General features: G+C 37.5%; 1 protein-coding gene across 3 annotated transcripts in view; it reads left to right on the forward strand.

Annotated features, from left to right (window-relative positions):
* Sbf2 (SET binding factor 2) overlaps nt 1-17,416 on the forward strand; it is a 411,329-nt gene that overhangs the window by 248,717 nt on the left and 145,196 nt on the right. For all 3 annotated transcript variants that reach the window (XM_041666238.1, XM_041666239.1, XM_041666240.1), the window contains exons 14-16: nt 4,755-4,959; nt 6,218-6,327; nt 7,844-7,993. In XM_041666238.1, the coding sequence (XP_041522172.1) occupies nt 4,755-4,959; nt 6,218-6,327; nt 7,844-7,993 (465 nt within the window). The remainder of the gene's footprint in view (nt 1-4,754; nt 4,960-6,217; nt 6,328-7,843; nt 7,994-17,416) is intronic.

The following is a 17,416-nucleotide window of genomic DNA, read 5'->3' on the forward strand; positions in this document are numbered from 1 at the left end:
ATAAGTAAGAATAGATAATTCTAAGACCTCCTTGAATACAGCAGATCCTATCCTGAGGTTCCTTTCCTTGCTTTTCTTTTCACATAAGCCCTTTTGGGAACCAAGCATATGTTAAAGTAGCACATGTGTTCCTTTACACTTTAACAAGCTGCCCATTAGAGGGCAGTAGCGCACAAACACAGCAGCCAGGAAACCATCCTGTAAACACAGTGTGTCATAATTTAGTAAATTTATCTAAACTCCGCATTTTGCTGTAGAATGTTTCGGCAACTACAGATAGGGTCACCTTTGAACTTTTAACATGGGGTTTTCAAATTCTTGTTGCATGTATTTGGCTTACAGTTTTTCTGATTTTGTTTGTAGGAATACTGTTAATGAGCAACATGTTTTTTTTTTAATAAGTGATTAATGTATAGACTGCTGCTGCTGTTTTTACTACAAGTGCAATCACTATTGTTACTACCTTATAAGTAGTTGGTATTGCGATCTTACAAAGAAAAGGAATGCATTTCATTTTAATACATGGTATACAAAATCATGTAGCTAGTATTGCCATAGTTCATATCTAATCCTGTTTCTGGGCTGTCTGTTCACTTTGTCTATTTAATCCTTCACAAAGAGTCACAAGTTTAGAAACTTTGACTCACTCATTTTCTCTGTCTATCAGTTCTGTCTTACTGGGACAAAATACCTGAGACAATGAACTTACAAGGAAGGAAGATTAATGTTGATTCTGTGGTTCAGAGATTTAAACAATAGCTTCTAGACCCTGATGTTTTGGGCTTTGATGACATAGTTGTCAAGACTAGTGTACAAGGTGAAAGAGGCTGTTATCTCACTGTGACTAGAAAACAGACATGAAGTGGCTGAAGGGCCATTATCCCCATCAAGGGTGCACACCCTGTAATGTAACTTCTTTCCACTGGGCTCTAACTCATAAAGATTTTAGCACTCCTCATAGCACCAATGGCTGGTGACAGAACCTAACATATGAGCCACTGGATGGCATATAGATCCAAGCTATACTGTTCTGAATTTCCTTATCTTTTTATGGGTCTTTGTTCTTTCCTATAAAAATAAACATGCCAAAGTACAGATTTTGACTAGAAGTGCTATGTACCCTTTGTTTTTCTGAACGACCTTAAGTCATTGTTAGTACAGCAGGTCATAGAGATGCTAAAAAAAATTAAGATGTAACTCAGAGATACTTGCAATATTTCAAAAGTTTGTAAAAATGTTTTAAAAGTTGTTAAAATGAGGAGGCCAGGGATATGGCTCACTAGGCAAAGCCCTTCTCATGCAAACCTGACAATCTGAGTTCAGATCCCCAGAGCTCATGTAAAAACAAGACACAGTGATGTCCAAGTCCATAATGCATTTCCGTGTACATCTGTAAGGAGCTGGAATGTAGACACATGAGAAATGCCAGAAGCTTGCAAGCCAGCCTACATAGCAGTGAACAAAGAAACCCTATCTCAAACAAGATGTAAGAACCAGCAACCAAAACTTTGCTCAGACCTCTACACACACTCCTTTGGTGTACCCCCACACAGACACACCTATGAACATAGACATATATACACATATACAAGAGTATCTTTAAGAGTTGTCATGATTACTATTATTTACTTCATTTGAAATAGAATTCAGAAGGTTTTTTAAATTGCTACAAAAATAAGTCATTACCTCTCCACCCTGGAAACCTATTTCCACTATATTTTTAAAAATTATAAATTAAATATTCTGAGAATGTATGAATAGATAAAAGCAAACAAGTGTACTATTTTTTGAAGAAAGAAATTACAGAGAATACAGATAAGTGATGTTTTACTAATCCAGGCAAAATTTTAGGAAAAAACCCCTAAATATACACAATTTTGCATTTTCAAGGAAATTTGTAGCATAAGCTTGATTATCTTACATAAAGTTATTTATTTAGCATCACATGTTGAGCAGTACAAGAACTAAAATATGGTGCTTTGGCTGACGAAGCAGTCTTATTTCAATTGTGTTTTGAGAAATGCTAACTGTATCCTCTGCCCTGATCCACCTTTTTCCTTTTTGGCTCTTCTACATAACGTAAAAGAATTTGGGGGAGCAGTTTTAATAGATGGTGACAGTTGACCATTTTTAACTGACAAGAGCTTGTTATAGGATACTAATGAGTTTAGTCTACACCATGAATAGCATAGGTTCAGTGGAAATAAGGAATTTTCTGGTGGCAGAAGGATAATAAATGCAAGAATTGGTCTAAGAAAGGTTGTAAAGCACCCTTCCCTAGAGAACTTTAGAGAACACATAAATTCCACAGTGCTCAGGGTTTGAAATAGAATCCTCCTTTATTTGATGCTAGATAAAGTTTCATGCTGGCCCTAGAATATTTGAAAATATTAGCTGGTAAGATTAATGAGTGTTGCTCAGGGGTAGCATATAGAAAGTCCTGAGTTCAATCTCCTGCACCAAAAACTTTAAAATAATTAAATTATTATACTTCTGATATGTGTCATTGTTTCCCACTTGTTAGGATGCAGTGGGAAGTACCTTCTGCATGCCTCTCAGTTTTTTTCTACAACAGGTATATAGAACAGGACAAATAAACAGAACAAAAAACAACAGCAGCAGCAATACAACAAACCCAACTCTTTAATATGGGGCTGGAGAAATGGCCCTGAGGTCTTGTAAAGGACTGGAGTTCAGTTTCCAGCACCCACATTAGACAAGTCTCATATACCTAGAACTCCAGCTCCAGGACAGTCAGTGCCCTCCTCTGGCCTCTGTAGGCACCTGTATGCATGTGTGCATCTGCACACAGAAACACACATGCAAATACACAAAGCAATATAAAATAGTTTAAATTTTTTAATTAAAACATAACTTTTTAATCAAATAAGACATCTGCTTTTGTGGTGTTTTAGTAAGACAAGGCTAAATAATATAAAATTCATACTATGTGGAAATATTTTACATACTAAAGAGAAAACATGTAAGAAAGATAATGGATTATTGAGGGAAAATATAATTTTGGTAAAGTATCCAGAAAGAATGTTCATAAGAAATGCAAATTCAGAGGAAATGCAGAAGTATTTTAGACCAAGGGAACAGTGTGTTCCAAGGACTTGAGGCAGGAACAGAAAGCCTATGAGCCTGATTCAAATGGATATAGCATATAGTAACATAGAAAGACTAGATCTTGCAATGTCGTTAATAATTTTGGGTTTTCAGACTCGTTGAACATAGCGGACAATGAGGACTACTGATAACTCAAGAACAATGGCAGTGGGTTTTGATCCTACTGCACGTACTGGCTTTGTGGAAGCCTAGGCAGTTTGGATGCTCACCTTACTAGACCTGGATGGAGGTGGGTGGTCCTTGGACTTCCCATAGGGCAGGGAACCCTGATTGCTCTTTGGGCTGATGAAGGAGGGGGACTTGATTGGGGGAGGAGGAGGGAAATGGGAGGCGGTGGTGGGGAGGAGGCAGAAATCATAAATAAATAAATAAATAAATAAATAAATAAATAAATAAATAAATAAAGTGGAGACAGGAGAGAATCCCTTGGGGCTCTCTAGACAGATAGCCTGGAACACACAGTAAAAACCAACAGTCTCGAGAGGGAGGGGGAATGGAATGGGGAGAGGGGGAGAAGAGTGGGGGGAGGGGCGATGTGTGAGAGGAGGGGGAGGGGAATGGGACACGGGGAGGAGACGGAAATTTTTTCAACAACTAAAAAAAAATAAAATAAAAAAATAAACAAACAAACAAAAAATAATTTTGGGTTTTACTCTGATGAGGAGGCCACTTAACTGAACAAGGTTGTGGGTAAGTTGTCATGCTTTTAATAAGACCAATGTCTTCACTGCTGAAAGACTGAGAAGGGCAGAACCAAGGAGACCAAATGTACTGAATAATTGAAGAGCTGCTGGCTTAAACTAAACTGAGAAGTAGGCAGATGGTAAATGTACTCTGAAGGTGAGGGCCACAAGAGGAATGGTAATTGTATGTTAGCAAAGGGGATTAGAAGATGACTAATCTTTCCACAGGAATGATTGGGAAAAAACACATATGCTATTAACTACAGTGATCAAGACTGAGTTTATAGACTACATTTTAGACCCAAATTGAAGATGTTACTTTAAATCTTAGTGGAAATATTTTGTATAGATAGTTAAGTAGAAGACTATAGAATTGGAGAACACTCAAATTAAGAACATTGCATCAAGCCAGACAGTGGTGGCACTTACCTTTAATCCCAGCACTTGGGAGGCACAGACAGGCAGATCTATGAGTTCAAAGCTAGCTTGATCTATAAGTGAGTTCTAGGACAGCCAGGACTACACAGAGAAACCCTGTCTCAAAAAAAAAAAAAGACCAAAAATAAGAACAACCTGCCCCAAAAGAACATTGACTCATTGATGTCCTTATGATTAAAAGATAAAATACTGGAACTGATCTCAAAGGTTGATAAAGTGAAGGCCCAGGGATTGAGGTATTCATATAATTAAGTGAGGAGATGCAGTCAGATCTAAAATCCAGGCAAGGGACATATTCATGGAAGAAGAAGACCAACTGTCTCAGATGCTGCTGAAAGATCCTGGAAAAAGATTGTGGTATTCTATATGCATTGGTATGTATATGTATGTGTACTCACCTGGTTTCAGGTGGCCCTTTATGCTCTTCTGTTCTCTTCTTCCTGTTTTCCACTGTCATGTTAAATATGTTAACTTGGATACTTTTATTTGTGCCGGATGCTGCAGGAGAATCCAAACCCTCATATGGCATTCCAGAAAGTTCCACGCCCAACAGAAGGATCCCACTTGAGAGTTCATATTCTTCCTTTCCCGAAGATTAATGAAGCCCGGGTTCAGGAACTAATGCAAGAAAATCTTGCTAAGAACCAGAATGCACCTCCTGCCACACGAATAGAAAAGAAATGTGTGGTGCCAGCAGGTCCACCTGTTGGTATGTATTGTGTGTGTATGTGTGTTTGCTCATTTTAAAAATAAGCCTTTTATGAAAGGGGGTGGTGTACATTTCTATAGCTCCAGCACTTGGGAGGCTAAAGCATGATCGTTCTAAGTTCTATGCCGGACTTGGCTATATAGGGAGTACAACACCTAGACTAGACAATGAGACTCTCTCAAAACTGTGACAGCAGAAACAAGCTATAACCATAACCACCATCACCTCCAAATCCATTATATCTACCGTCACCACCTCCATAACTACCTCTGCTTCCACTGCCTCCACCACCATAGCCTCCTCTAACACCAAAGTTTCCACTACAACCAAATTATCTCCACTACCCCTAAAGTTTCCTCTGTGACCTATAAAGTTGCCAGATCCACCTCCATAACCTCTCTGTGATCCCGCGTCTTTTCTTTAAAAAGGGCCTTTTTCACTTCACAATTAATGCCACTAATAGTGTGGTGTTTCAGAACAATAATTTTATCAATTGTATCATGATCATTAAAATTTCCAAAGCAAATCTTCTTTTTTCTTACATAATTTTTATGGTTTCAATCTTGCCATACCTTTCAAAATGGTCTTTCAGATTATATTCTTCTCTATATTCTTCACTGTTGAATGGGTACTAGGCTGGAAAAGATTCTTTTGGTTCCACCACATGCCCATCAACATGCGTGGCCAAGCATACATTGCAGCATCCACCTCTTCGACACAACAGTAGGTCACAAAAACAAAGCCACTGGAATTGGGTAGTCTCTCATTACCTCACAGTCTGTAAGTGTGCCCCATTTCTCAAAATGTTCCCTTAAGCTATCATCTGTAGCTTCAAAGCCCAGACCACCAGTAAACAGCTTCCTCAACTGTCCTGGTTCCTTTGAATCGTGGCCCTCCATTTTGAGACCAGACTCTCCTCTTTTAACTCAAGTTCAATATGGGACCCAGGGGAAGAGGCGGGGCTGTAGACTGTCTTTACTTACTGAACCTTGTCTCTTCTTCCCTAGCAGCTTAGGGAGATGTATTAAAATCTCGTGATTGTGACACCGTTTCCCATCCTAGCTCTAGCTTAGCATTCTGGGTGTATCTTGAAGTTGATTTGTTGAATGAGTATATATTTGCGAGTGTTGTACTGGTTAATTTACCTCTTCATTGTTATAAAATGTGAACTAAATTGTATCCTTCAAAGGGAGAAAACTTAGTCACTTTAAGACTATAGTTTTAATTTATTTGTGTTTTCTTTATATCCCTCCACTAGTTTCGATAATGGATAAAGTGATAACAGTTTTCAATAGTGCACAGAGACTGGAAGTTGTTAGAAACTGCATCTCATTCATATTTGAAAATAAAACTTTGGAGACTGAGAAGGTAATAAAATAATATTTTCCTATTTAATACTTTCCTTTTAGAATTACATTTCAAAGTTGGCAAATGGTCTGTTCTCTACTCTTTTGTCTCTTTAAGCCATTTTAAATGAATAGTATTCCAAATTTAAGACTATAGTTCAAGCCTATGGCTACAAGAGAATTTGGTAGTTGTTTTTTCTCTGTAGTTGTTATAAAGCTTTAATGTTATTATTTTAAATTGTGTGTGTGTGTGTGTGTGTGTGTGTGAAAGAGAGAGAAAGAGAGAGCACTGTATACACGTGAATAGTGCAGGTGACTGCAGAGGCCATGGCATCAGAACCCTCCCCCCCCCCAGAGTTACAGTGTGATGAATCACTTGATGTGGGTGCTGGGAAGTTAACTTGTATCTTCTGCAAAAGCAATACACACTCTTAATAGCCTAGCTATCTCTCCAGCCACTTTTTCCCCAATTTTAAAGCATGATTCTTTAGACCTTTTTTTTTCACATACTTAATTTTAATATAATTTCTTCTATTTTTGCAAGGAATCTAGTTAAATTGTCTAGTGCATACTAGAAACTGGTATTACAATTTAAATGTGTCTCTTTGGGTTTTCTTGCCTTCTTCAATGGTACATGCTGAGCATAACAGCCTTTTTTGGTGTCTCATGATCACAGTTCTGAACATCTGCTACAGGGGATTGGTAAACATGTACAGTTACTTGCTACTTTACCGAATAACCCATCATCCCTCACTTTTTCATGGGTTTTATTTTGGTTATTTGATTATTGATTTTGTTTGCATATTTATATTTCCAAATGTAGCAGGTTTCCTATTGTTTCTCTGTCTTCAGCTTGCATGCTATTTCTTTCTTACTTTGGTTTGTTTTGGTTTTAGATTTTTGAGAAAATCTCACTGTGTAGTAGTCTAGATTGGCCTTGTTTTACTGATGCTCTTGCCTCAGTCTCTCTGAATACAGGTGATGCCATCATACTAGGCTTTGCTGTTTTTATATCTGCTTCTCATGTTTTTAGACCCTCCTGCTCTAATACTTTTTCTTTTCTTGCTTATTGTACTTCCTGTTCTTTTAGGTTTTCCAAATTAAATATGCTCTTTATTACTATATGTGAATGAACAGGCTTTATATGGTGAATTAGAGGAGCCATTTCTGAATATTCATACAATGAAGGCTTTAATGCATATATCTAAAGGTATCTAAATGTCTATAGTTTTGAGTCATGGTCTAAGCAGCAGTGTATTTGACCACTAAAGTTGTATCAAGTCTGGAGAGTGGGGAGTGAATTTCATGTTTTCTCAATCTATATTATAAACTACCTGTACTTGTTTTTCTTGGTGTGTCTTAACATATGAACATATAATTACAAATCTGTTTTACAATTGGAATTAGCAGTTAATCATCACCAGTTCCCTAAGAATTCACTTCTAGTAACTTTGTTAATTACTTGACAGAATGTACTTTACTTTTCAGTGTGGTTGCTTTAAAGTGCATTTGGTCACTTGGAATTCTCTTGTCCTCAGACCCTTCCTGCTGCCTTGAGGGCCCTTAAAGGAAAAGCAGCAAGACAGTGTCTCACTGAGGAATTGGGTTTGCATGTCCAGCAGAACCGGGCAATATTGGATCATCAGCAGTTTGACTACATAATAAGGATGATGAATTGTACTCTGCAGGTAATCTTGAGTGATTTTAGATTATTTTTTAGATTAGATATTATTTGACATCTTTTCTCTAGATGTATTAATTACTGAAATATCAATGTCTTGAGGCTGCTGTAGCTAATGAAGATGTCATATCCACTGAATCATTTGCTCACTAATTGATGTAAATGCTCAGTTCTTTGTTCTTTCTTTGTTTTCTCTTGACAAGTACTATGATCTATACTGATTTCATATCTTAAAGACATAGAGTCATATATTACCAAATCCTATAGTCATATGACTCCTCAGTGAGTTTTTAGTTGTACTGTTGAAGCAAACAACAGTTAATGATAAATAACTCAATGATAAAAGAATGAATTATAAGAAACAGTCTCCTATGGACTTCAGAATAGGTATATGATCTTACAGAAATTACATTCCTACAAAATAATGAAGGCTCAAATTAGAAAAAACAATCTGGGTTCCTTGTTGGTTGTCATCCTGTTCTCTTTAAATATGCATAACCACATATAAATTCAGATATTGCCATCTGATTTTAGACAAAGATGCAAAAAATGTACATTGTAGGTAAAGCTGCCTCTTCGACGAATGATTCTGGGAAGGCTAGATATCCACATGTACAAGAATAAAAGTAGATCCCTGTCTTTAACTCTGAAACTTAATAGAAGACAAAGCAGAGAGAAACATTTCACCATATCAGCCTATGAAAAAACTTTCTGAAAAGGATCCCAATCATTTATAATCATATTTCACATTAAACTACTCTCATAAAGGCAAATATATATATTTTCTCTCATTTTTGTTTCCTAGATTTTATATAGATAAACTTATGTCTGTATATATAATAAGAAATTAGAAATGATACTGTTTAGGGGAACATAAGGGTCTAAGAGGAAGGGAAGAGGCATGAAAAGAAAATAGCCTAGGGGAATATACTTAACATGCAATATATACTTGTGTGAAGACAGGGTTTCTCTGTAGCTTTGGAGCCTGGCCTGGAACTAGCTCTTGTAGACCAGGCTGGCCTCTAACCCACAGAGATTTGTCTGCCTCTGCCTCCCGAGTGCTGGGATTAAAGGCATGCGCCACCACCGCCTGGCTAAAAAAAGAAATTTTGTAAGTTATAATTAATAAGATATTTTGTCACTGTCTTGTATGTTGTGTTAGGAGTGGCAGGGCTGCGACCCTGGCAACCGGCCGCCCGCACGGCTAGCTTTACCCGAATAATTACACGGAATCTGTATTCTTTTAAACACTGCCTGGCCCATTAGTTCCAGCCTCTTATTGGCTAGCTCTTACATATCGATCTAACCCATTTCTAATATCCCTGTAACACCACGAGGTGTCTTACCAGGGAAGATCTTAACCTGCGTCTGTATCCAGTAGGAGAATCATGGCGACTCCTTGACTCAGCTTCTTTCTCCCAGCATTCTGTTCTGTTTACTCCGCCTACCTAATTTTATGTCCTATTAAAGGGCCAAGGCAGTCTCTTTATTTAACCAATGAAATTAACACAAAACAGAAGACTCTCCCCCAGCACTTGTAAAGCTGCATGTGAATCATATTCTAAGACCCAAATATTCCATTAGATATTCTCTTGCCTATATAAGAGATGTGTATCAGTATTCTGAGTTACATGGAACAATTAAAGAAAGAGGGTCACTCCAGAAGTAATTCAGTCCTGTGGCAGCAGGGAGGTTTAGCCTTCCTGAATGAACCTCAGATAGCTGAGCAGAAGCATATTTATTGATCTTTAACACAAAAGTTGTTTGGGGGGGGGGGGGGTGTAAAACAAATTCCTCATACCAAAACCTCTAATCTAATCTGTATGTTTCATAAAGGAAACATCACACCCCTGCAGCTTTAGTCCTTATTGTATACTGTTTGCAGTACCTAATAATGCAAGATGCTCCAGGTGTGCCAGGACCATCTTTTGACCAAAATCCTGCAAAGGCTGTAAAGCTTCCTTAGAAAAAGAGAGATAGATAATAGAGAACAATCACTGTTTCCTACAGTGATTTCTTCAGGGTCAAAGTACTTCTATAAAACAACTTCATCCTAATGTTTACACTAGATATAGTAAAAACAACTATTTGATTCTAATGTTTATCCTAGATATAGTAATTCTACTGTTGTGGCATTTTTAAAATCATAGACAAGCTTGGACCTGGAAAGATGGCTCAGTGGTTATTAGCACACACTGCTTATGGAGAGGACTGGAGTTGGGCTCTTAGCACCTACATCAGGTGGTTTAAAACCACCTTTAACTCCAGCTCATCTCTTCTGTATTCTGAGAGCACCTATACTCACATGTCCATCTTATACCCCACCAGAGACATATAACTAAAAACGAAGTAGATCTTAACAGGAAAACTGAAACTTGTCAGTAATGGAATGAATATATAAATACTTAAATTTTTTTTCGGTAGACCATTATTCGGCAGAGAAAATGAACAAATAACAATATGATTGACTCTTAAGACAACTTAATTACAATACGTTTCCACATAAAAAGTCAAAAGCATATAGTATCTAGAAATGTTTAACTTAGTGGCATTAACGTAGGTGGAAAAACCACAAAGAAAACGTCAAGATATGGCTGTGGGAATGGGGCTCTAGTTCAGTGATAGAATGCCTCTTTACTTGCAGGAAGCCCTGTGGAATTTCAAAACCCACTAAATAGTTACTATTTTTATATTGATTTATTTAATAGTGATCTCTTTGGAAGATTGTTCAACTTGAAGTAGAAACATATCATTCCACATATAAACTGGTATGGAAACACTTAAGTTATATATTAGAGGTAGGGTAAAAGGTAGTTATATAAAGTAGATATGTGATTCTTTATTGATCTGTAATTACGTACATGTGCAATATAGTTGATTATAAGTCTGGAAAGATATTTACACTAAGTCTTTAATGGTTGGCTTTTCTGGTATGGATTCTAATAGTTTTGGCTTATAATTTAAATCCTAATAAAGTAGTTTAAATTTAAATTATCGCACACATAATAATTAAATAAGAGCATATCTTTTATAATTAAAAAATTATTTTTAGAAAATAAACTTTGTGAACCCTTATGAAAATAATAAATCATACTAAATTTTCTCTTCAAAAGCCCATATATTCTTTGTTACATTGTTATAGTATTTTTTTCTGTTCATAAATGACTGACCAAAGAAGTAAGTTTGACAAGATGTTCAGAAGCCTTAAATAGACAGTTTCCCAACTTCCTAATAACTGATATTAAAGCTACATAAACTATATTGAAAGTTTTGTCTATCAATATTTTCTATGCTGTTCATGAGCCAAAGTTTTTAAACTTTAAGTTTCACATTTTAAGATTATGTTTTAAAGGTCTTGTCTAAACTTAATCTTAACACATGTCATTTACAGATCTATAGGAAGCTGGGCTATAGTTTTTTCTTCTTTGAATATTCATCTTTCTGAGAAATAAAAAGTACAACACAATTTTTGTTTCTTTCAAATCATCTTATTTAGCTAAATCAGCGTTTCAGATGCATGTAAGCATAGTCCCCACGCCCATCAATGCTCCTACCATTATTTGCCATTGTATAAGCATTCTTTCTGGTTATAAACGGGCCTCCATATACTATCCTTATTTGAATGAGTTCTTTACAACCTGGGTTTATTTGTGTCTTTGTTGGAATTTCACAAAGGGATTTAAAATGACATTATTAATATTCTTTTCAAAAGCATAGAATTTAATAGCAGGCCAAACATCTGTGTTGATATTTTAAGAAAGAAATGTTAACTAAATGAACTAATTCTTAGTTAGTGATTCAAACACTTAGTAATCTTTATTTTTATGACCTAGAAGTTAGTTTCTCTCTTGCCCTCAAGGGAAAACCAAAAGGAACATCAGTACTGCAAAACAACTAATTTATTAGGCTCATTCAAAGCCAAAATAATTTTTTCACAATACTGTTTTATACAGAGTATAATTAATTTCTACAAAACATCTCATTTCAAAAAATGGATCATATGTTTTTTCTTTTCTTTTCTTTCTTTGGTTTTTCAAGACAGGATTTCTCTGTGTATCTTTGGCTGTCCTTGTTGTAATATGAGTGGCGGGGCTGCGTCCCCAGCACCCCGGCCGCCTGCTAGCTTATGCCCCGAAATAATTACACAGACACTGTATTCTTTTAAGCACGCTTGGCCCATTAACTCTAGCCCCTATAGGCTAATTCTCATATCCCGATCAACCCATCTCTAATAATCTGTGTAGCATCAGTCTTACCGGGAAAGATTCTGCATGTCTGACCTGGCGGCTTGCTTCATCATGTGTGTCTGCCTGGGAGAGGGGAGCATGGCGTCTCTGAGCTCACTTCCTCTTCCTCCCTGCATTCTGTTCTGTTTACTCCACCCACCTATGTTCTAACCTATCAGGGCAAGCAGTTTCTTTATTTAATTAACCAATGACCTTTCTCCATCATTCATTCTGTAGTAATTTGAGTAGCGGGGCTGCGTCCCCGGCACCCCGGCCGCCTGGCTAGCTAACGCTTCTAAATAACAACACACAAACTGTATTCTGTTAAACACTGCCTGGCCCATTAGTTTCAGCCTCTTAACCCATTTCTAATAATCTATGTAGCACCACGAGGTACACTTACCAGGAAAGATTCAGCATGTCTGACCTGGTGGCTGGCTGCATCGCTGTCTGCCTCAGAGAGCAGAGCTATCGCGTCTGCCCGGGAGAGGGGAGCATGGCGCTCTGAGCTCACTTCCTCTTCCTTCCTGCATTCTGTTCTGTTTACTCCACCCACCTATGTTCTAACCTATCAGGGCAAACAGTTTCTTTATTTAATTTACCAATTACCTTCCTCCATCATGTCCTGGAACTCACTCTGTAGACCGGGCCTTGAACTCACAGAGATCCCCTACATCTGCCTTCCAAGTGCTGAGATTAAAGGCGTGCGGCACCATGCCCAGCCATATTTTTCAAAACAAGGGTACAAAAAACATGAATTGAACCCCCACCTTAAATCTTGTTTTATTATTTCTAGATCTTAGCTACTGTCTTTTAACAATAAATTATGATTTGAAACCCAGTGAAGTTCTCCACTTCTGTCATTATATTAAACTTATGCTATAAGGCGATGACTCATTAACACAGAAAAAGATATTAGAAAATTTCAATAAACATAAATCACAATTTAATATACAGTTCTTCTAAAGAAGAGAATATCTCCAAATACATTTCCCCCTGTACTCTTAAAAAGAGCAAATAGAACAAACAAAACCCTAAACGTTAACAGAATTTTTTTTAGATTTCTTTTTTAATTTTTTTATTGATTTATTAAAGATTTCTGCCTCCTCCCGCCACCGCCTCCCATTTCCCTTCCCCTCCCCCAATCAAGTCCCCCTCCCTCATCAGCCCTAAGAGCAATCAGGGTTCCCTGCCCTTTGGGAAGTCCAAGGACCACCCACCTCCATCCAGGTCTAGTAAGGTGAGCATCCAAACTGCCTAGGCTCCCACAAAGCCAGTATGTGCAGTAGGATCAGAAACCCATTGCCATTGTTCTTGAGTTCTCAGTAGTCCTCATTGTCCGCTATGTTCAGCAAGTCCGGTTTTATCCCATGCTCTTTCAGACCCAGGCCAGCTGGCCTTGGTGAGTTCCTGATAGAACATCCCCATTGTCTCAGTGTGTGGGTGCACCCCTCACGGTCCTGAGTTAAGGTCTGATCTCCAGAGTATATAAAGAAATCAAGAAACTAGACCGTAAGAGGCTAATCAACCCAATTATAAAATGGGGCATTGCGCTGAACAGAGAATTCTCAACAGAAGAAGTTCAAATGGCCAAAAGACACTTAAGGTCATGCTCAACTTCCTTAGCGATCAGGGAAATGCAAATCAAGACAACTTTAAGATACCATCTTACACCTGTCAGAATGGCTAAAATAAAAAACACCAATGATAGCCTTTGCTGGAGAGGTTGTGGAGAAAGGCGTTAACAGAATTTTTAAAAAGATTTTTTTGTAAAGACTTATTTCTATGTGCATTGGTGTTTTGCCTCTATGTATATCAGTGAGGGTGCTAGGTTCCCTGGAACTGGAGTTACAGACAGTGAGCTGCCAAAGTGGAAGCTGGAAATTGAACCTGGATTCTCTGGAAGAGCAACCAGCACCTGAATCAGCAGGTTTTATGACCACACTGATACCTTGGTCTCTTTATGGCTTGGACAGCTGGTTTAACCTGAAAATTTTACATTGAGATAGAAACATTGAAAATAAGAGATAATGCCCAGTTAGTAGCATGCCCTTACTATTTGCTGCCAGTAAAGCAATTATACATCCTTTTATAAATAATGGACCCCCTGTTTAAGCAATCAGGATTCCCCAGATCAAGTTCAATAAAACATGAACAAATAGTTTTAAAATGGTCCAAAACCATGAACAAAATCCAATATGAATTAGTTTCAGCACTAACCAGTGACAAACTTAGACCTCCCCCAAGACTATATTTTCTTATCTAACATACATATGTAACAATTGAAATAATAAACAAAAGATCAAATATTAAAAAATAATGAAACTAACAGAAATGACCAGATAACTTTAAGTTATGTAATCATTATAAGTGAAGACTAAAGCAATGTGGAAGATTTGGTGTTATTAAGTCAGTTATCGCTCTATAAATGAACTTTGTATTAAATTCAATCTTAAGTTAAAATTACAGCTGACTTCTTTTAGAAGTTATAAAATTGATACTTAAATTTCTGTGAAAGTATTGCAGGCTTAAAAAATAAAATAAAATTGCATACTCAATAAAAGAACAAAATTGGAGAATTTTAAAACATATTAAGCCGGGTTAATCAAGATCTATTGTATTGACGTAAAGCATCAATGCTAGATCAGTGGAAAAGAACAATCTTAAGTAGACCCATATGTATAGCATTTTCACAAAAGCATTGAAATGATACAATAGGAGATGAAGGGGTTTGTGTCTTTACAAATAATATTGGAAGCTTGGTGGTGGAACATGCCTTTAATCTGAGCATTCAGGAAGTAGAGGAAGGCAGATCTCTGAGTTCCAGGCTAGCATGGTGTATAGAATGAGTTCTAGGACAACCAGGGCTACACAAGAAAAACCTGTCCCAAAAGCCAAATAATAATAATAATAAATAATAATAATGGAATAACTAAATGTCTATATGAATACTGACTGTACATCAGAAGATAAGGATTAATTTGAGACAGAGCATTGACATAAAATGTAGAGCTATAAAATTATGATTCATTGCTCAGTTTATGTTCTTCTTAGATGAAATCTTTTTTAAAATTGGTCACATGACGTCAAACTCTCCATCTTCCTTAACATGTGAGACTACAAGTGTGTACCACTCACTACATGTACCTCAGAAAAGGAAAAGTGATGCTGGTGTTAACAGCTCCACAGGGCAACTCAAGCAAAGACAGCCATGCATGGTGGTGTACATCTATAAACTCAACACTTGGGAAGGTTATCCTTGACTATTGTGCTGGAAAGTTCTATGTCAACTTGATACAAGCTGAAGTCATTTGACAGGAGGGAGACTAAGTTTTAAAAAAAATGCCTCTATTGTATAATTTTGACTTCTTTCTCAAAAATCAGGTGTTTCTAGGTTTGTGGGTTTCTATTAGGATCTTCAATTTGATTCCATTGCTCCACCCATATGTTTTTATGCAGATCCCATGCTGTTTTAATTACTACAACTCTGTAGTAGAGCTTGAAATCGGGGATGGTGAGACCTTCGGAATTTCACTTATTGTTTTAACTATCCTGTGTTTTTTGTTTTTGTTTTTCCATATGAAGTTTAGTTTAGTATTGTTCTTTCAAGGTCTGTGAAAAGCTTGTGTTGGAGTTTTGATGGGGATTGCATTGAATGTGTAGATTACATTTGTTAAGATTGCCATTTTTATGATATTAATCCTTTTGATCCAATGATCCATGGGAGATCTTTCCTTCTCCTGTTATTTTCTCCAATTTTTTTCTTGAAAGACTTAAAGTTCTGGTCATATAGGTCTTTCACTTGTTTTATTAGAGTTACCCCAAGATATTTTATATTATTTGTAGCTATTTTAAAGGCTGCTGTTTCTCTGATTTGTTTTTCAGCCTGTTTATCTTTTGTATATAGAAGGGGAAGTGGTTTGTGTTTTAATTTAATCTTGTATCCAGCCGCATCACTAAGGTGTTTATCAGCTGTAGGAGTTCCCTGGTAGAATTTCTGGGGTTACTTATGTATACTATCATATCATGGATTTTCCTGGGACGGGGGGAAATAGAAGAGATGTCCTAGGGAAACTGAAGGTGTGGGAGTGGGAACATGAGGGAACAGGTTGGGCAGTGTGGTTGCAGGACAGAGAGGGAGAGTAATGAAAAAGATGTCTTGTAGTTAGCAAAAATCCTGGTGCCAGGGGAACTCTCGGGACCTAGAAGGATAACCCCAGCTAAGACCCCTAGCAATAGTGGAGAGGGTTCTTGAACTGGCCTTCCCCTGTAATCAGATTGGTGACTACCCTAGTTGTCATCAGAGAGCCTTCATCCAGTACCTGATGAAAACTGATGCAGAGATCCACAGCCAAGCACTGGGCTGAACTGCAGGAATCCTGTTGAAGAGAGGGAGGAAGGAATATATAAATAGGTGTCAGAAAGTGTCAAGTTCATCACAAGGGAACCCACAGAAACAACTAATCTGGGCTCATAGGAGCTCACGGACACTGGACTGACGTAGGCCCTCTACATATGTGTGATAGGTGTATAGTTTGGTCTATTTGTGGGGACTCCTACCAGTAGGATCAGGGCCTGTCCCTAATGCTTGAGCTGGCTTTTGGAAACCTATTCCCTGCCTACTTCTTACCTTGCCCAGCCTTAATACAAAGGGAGAAGCTTAGTCCTACCTCAATTTGATATGCTGTACTTGACACCCATGGGAAGCCTGCCCCTTTCTGAACAGAAACAGAGGAGAAGTGGACATGGGGAGGGTGGCAAAGGGGAGGCAGAAAGACAGGAGGAAAAACAGGAAAACTGCAGTCAGAATGTAATTAATTTAAAAAATTAATTAAAAAAATGCCTCTATAGGATAAGGCTGTAGACAAAGCTATAGGGCTGTAGTTCTCAACCTCCAAGTCACCACCCCTTTAGAGGGTCTAATGGTCCTTTTACAGGGGTCACATATCAGATATTTGTGTTATGATTCATGACTAGCAAAATTATAGTTATAAAATAACAATGAAAATAATTTTATGGTTGTGTCACTACAACATGAGGAACTGTATTAAAGGGTAGAAATATTAGTAAGGCTGAAAACCATAGCTATAGGGTGTTTTCTTAATTAGTTATTGATGGCAGAAGACCTAGCCCATTGTTGGTGGTGATATCCCTGGGCTGGTGGTCCTGGGTTCTATAAGAAAACAAACTGAGCAAGCCTTGAG

Source organism: Microtus oregoni, unplaced genomic scaffold (assembly GCF_018167655.1).
Source record: "Microtus oregoni isolate MIOR12 unplaced genomic scaffold, Mior012 000016F_ref0000370, whole genome shotgun sequence".
In the NCBI taxonomy this organism is placed as follows: domain Eukaryota; kingdom Metazoa; phylum Chordata; class Mammalia; order Rodentia; family Cricetidae; genus Microtus; species Microtus oregoni.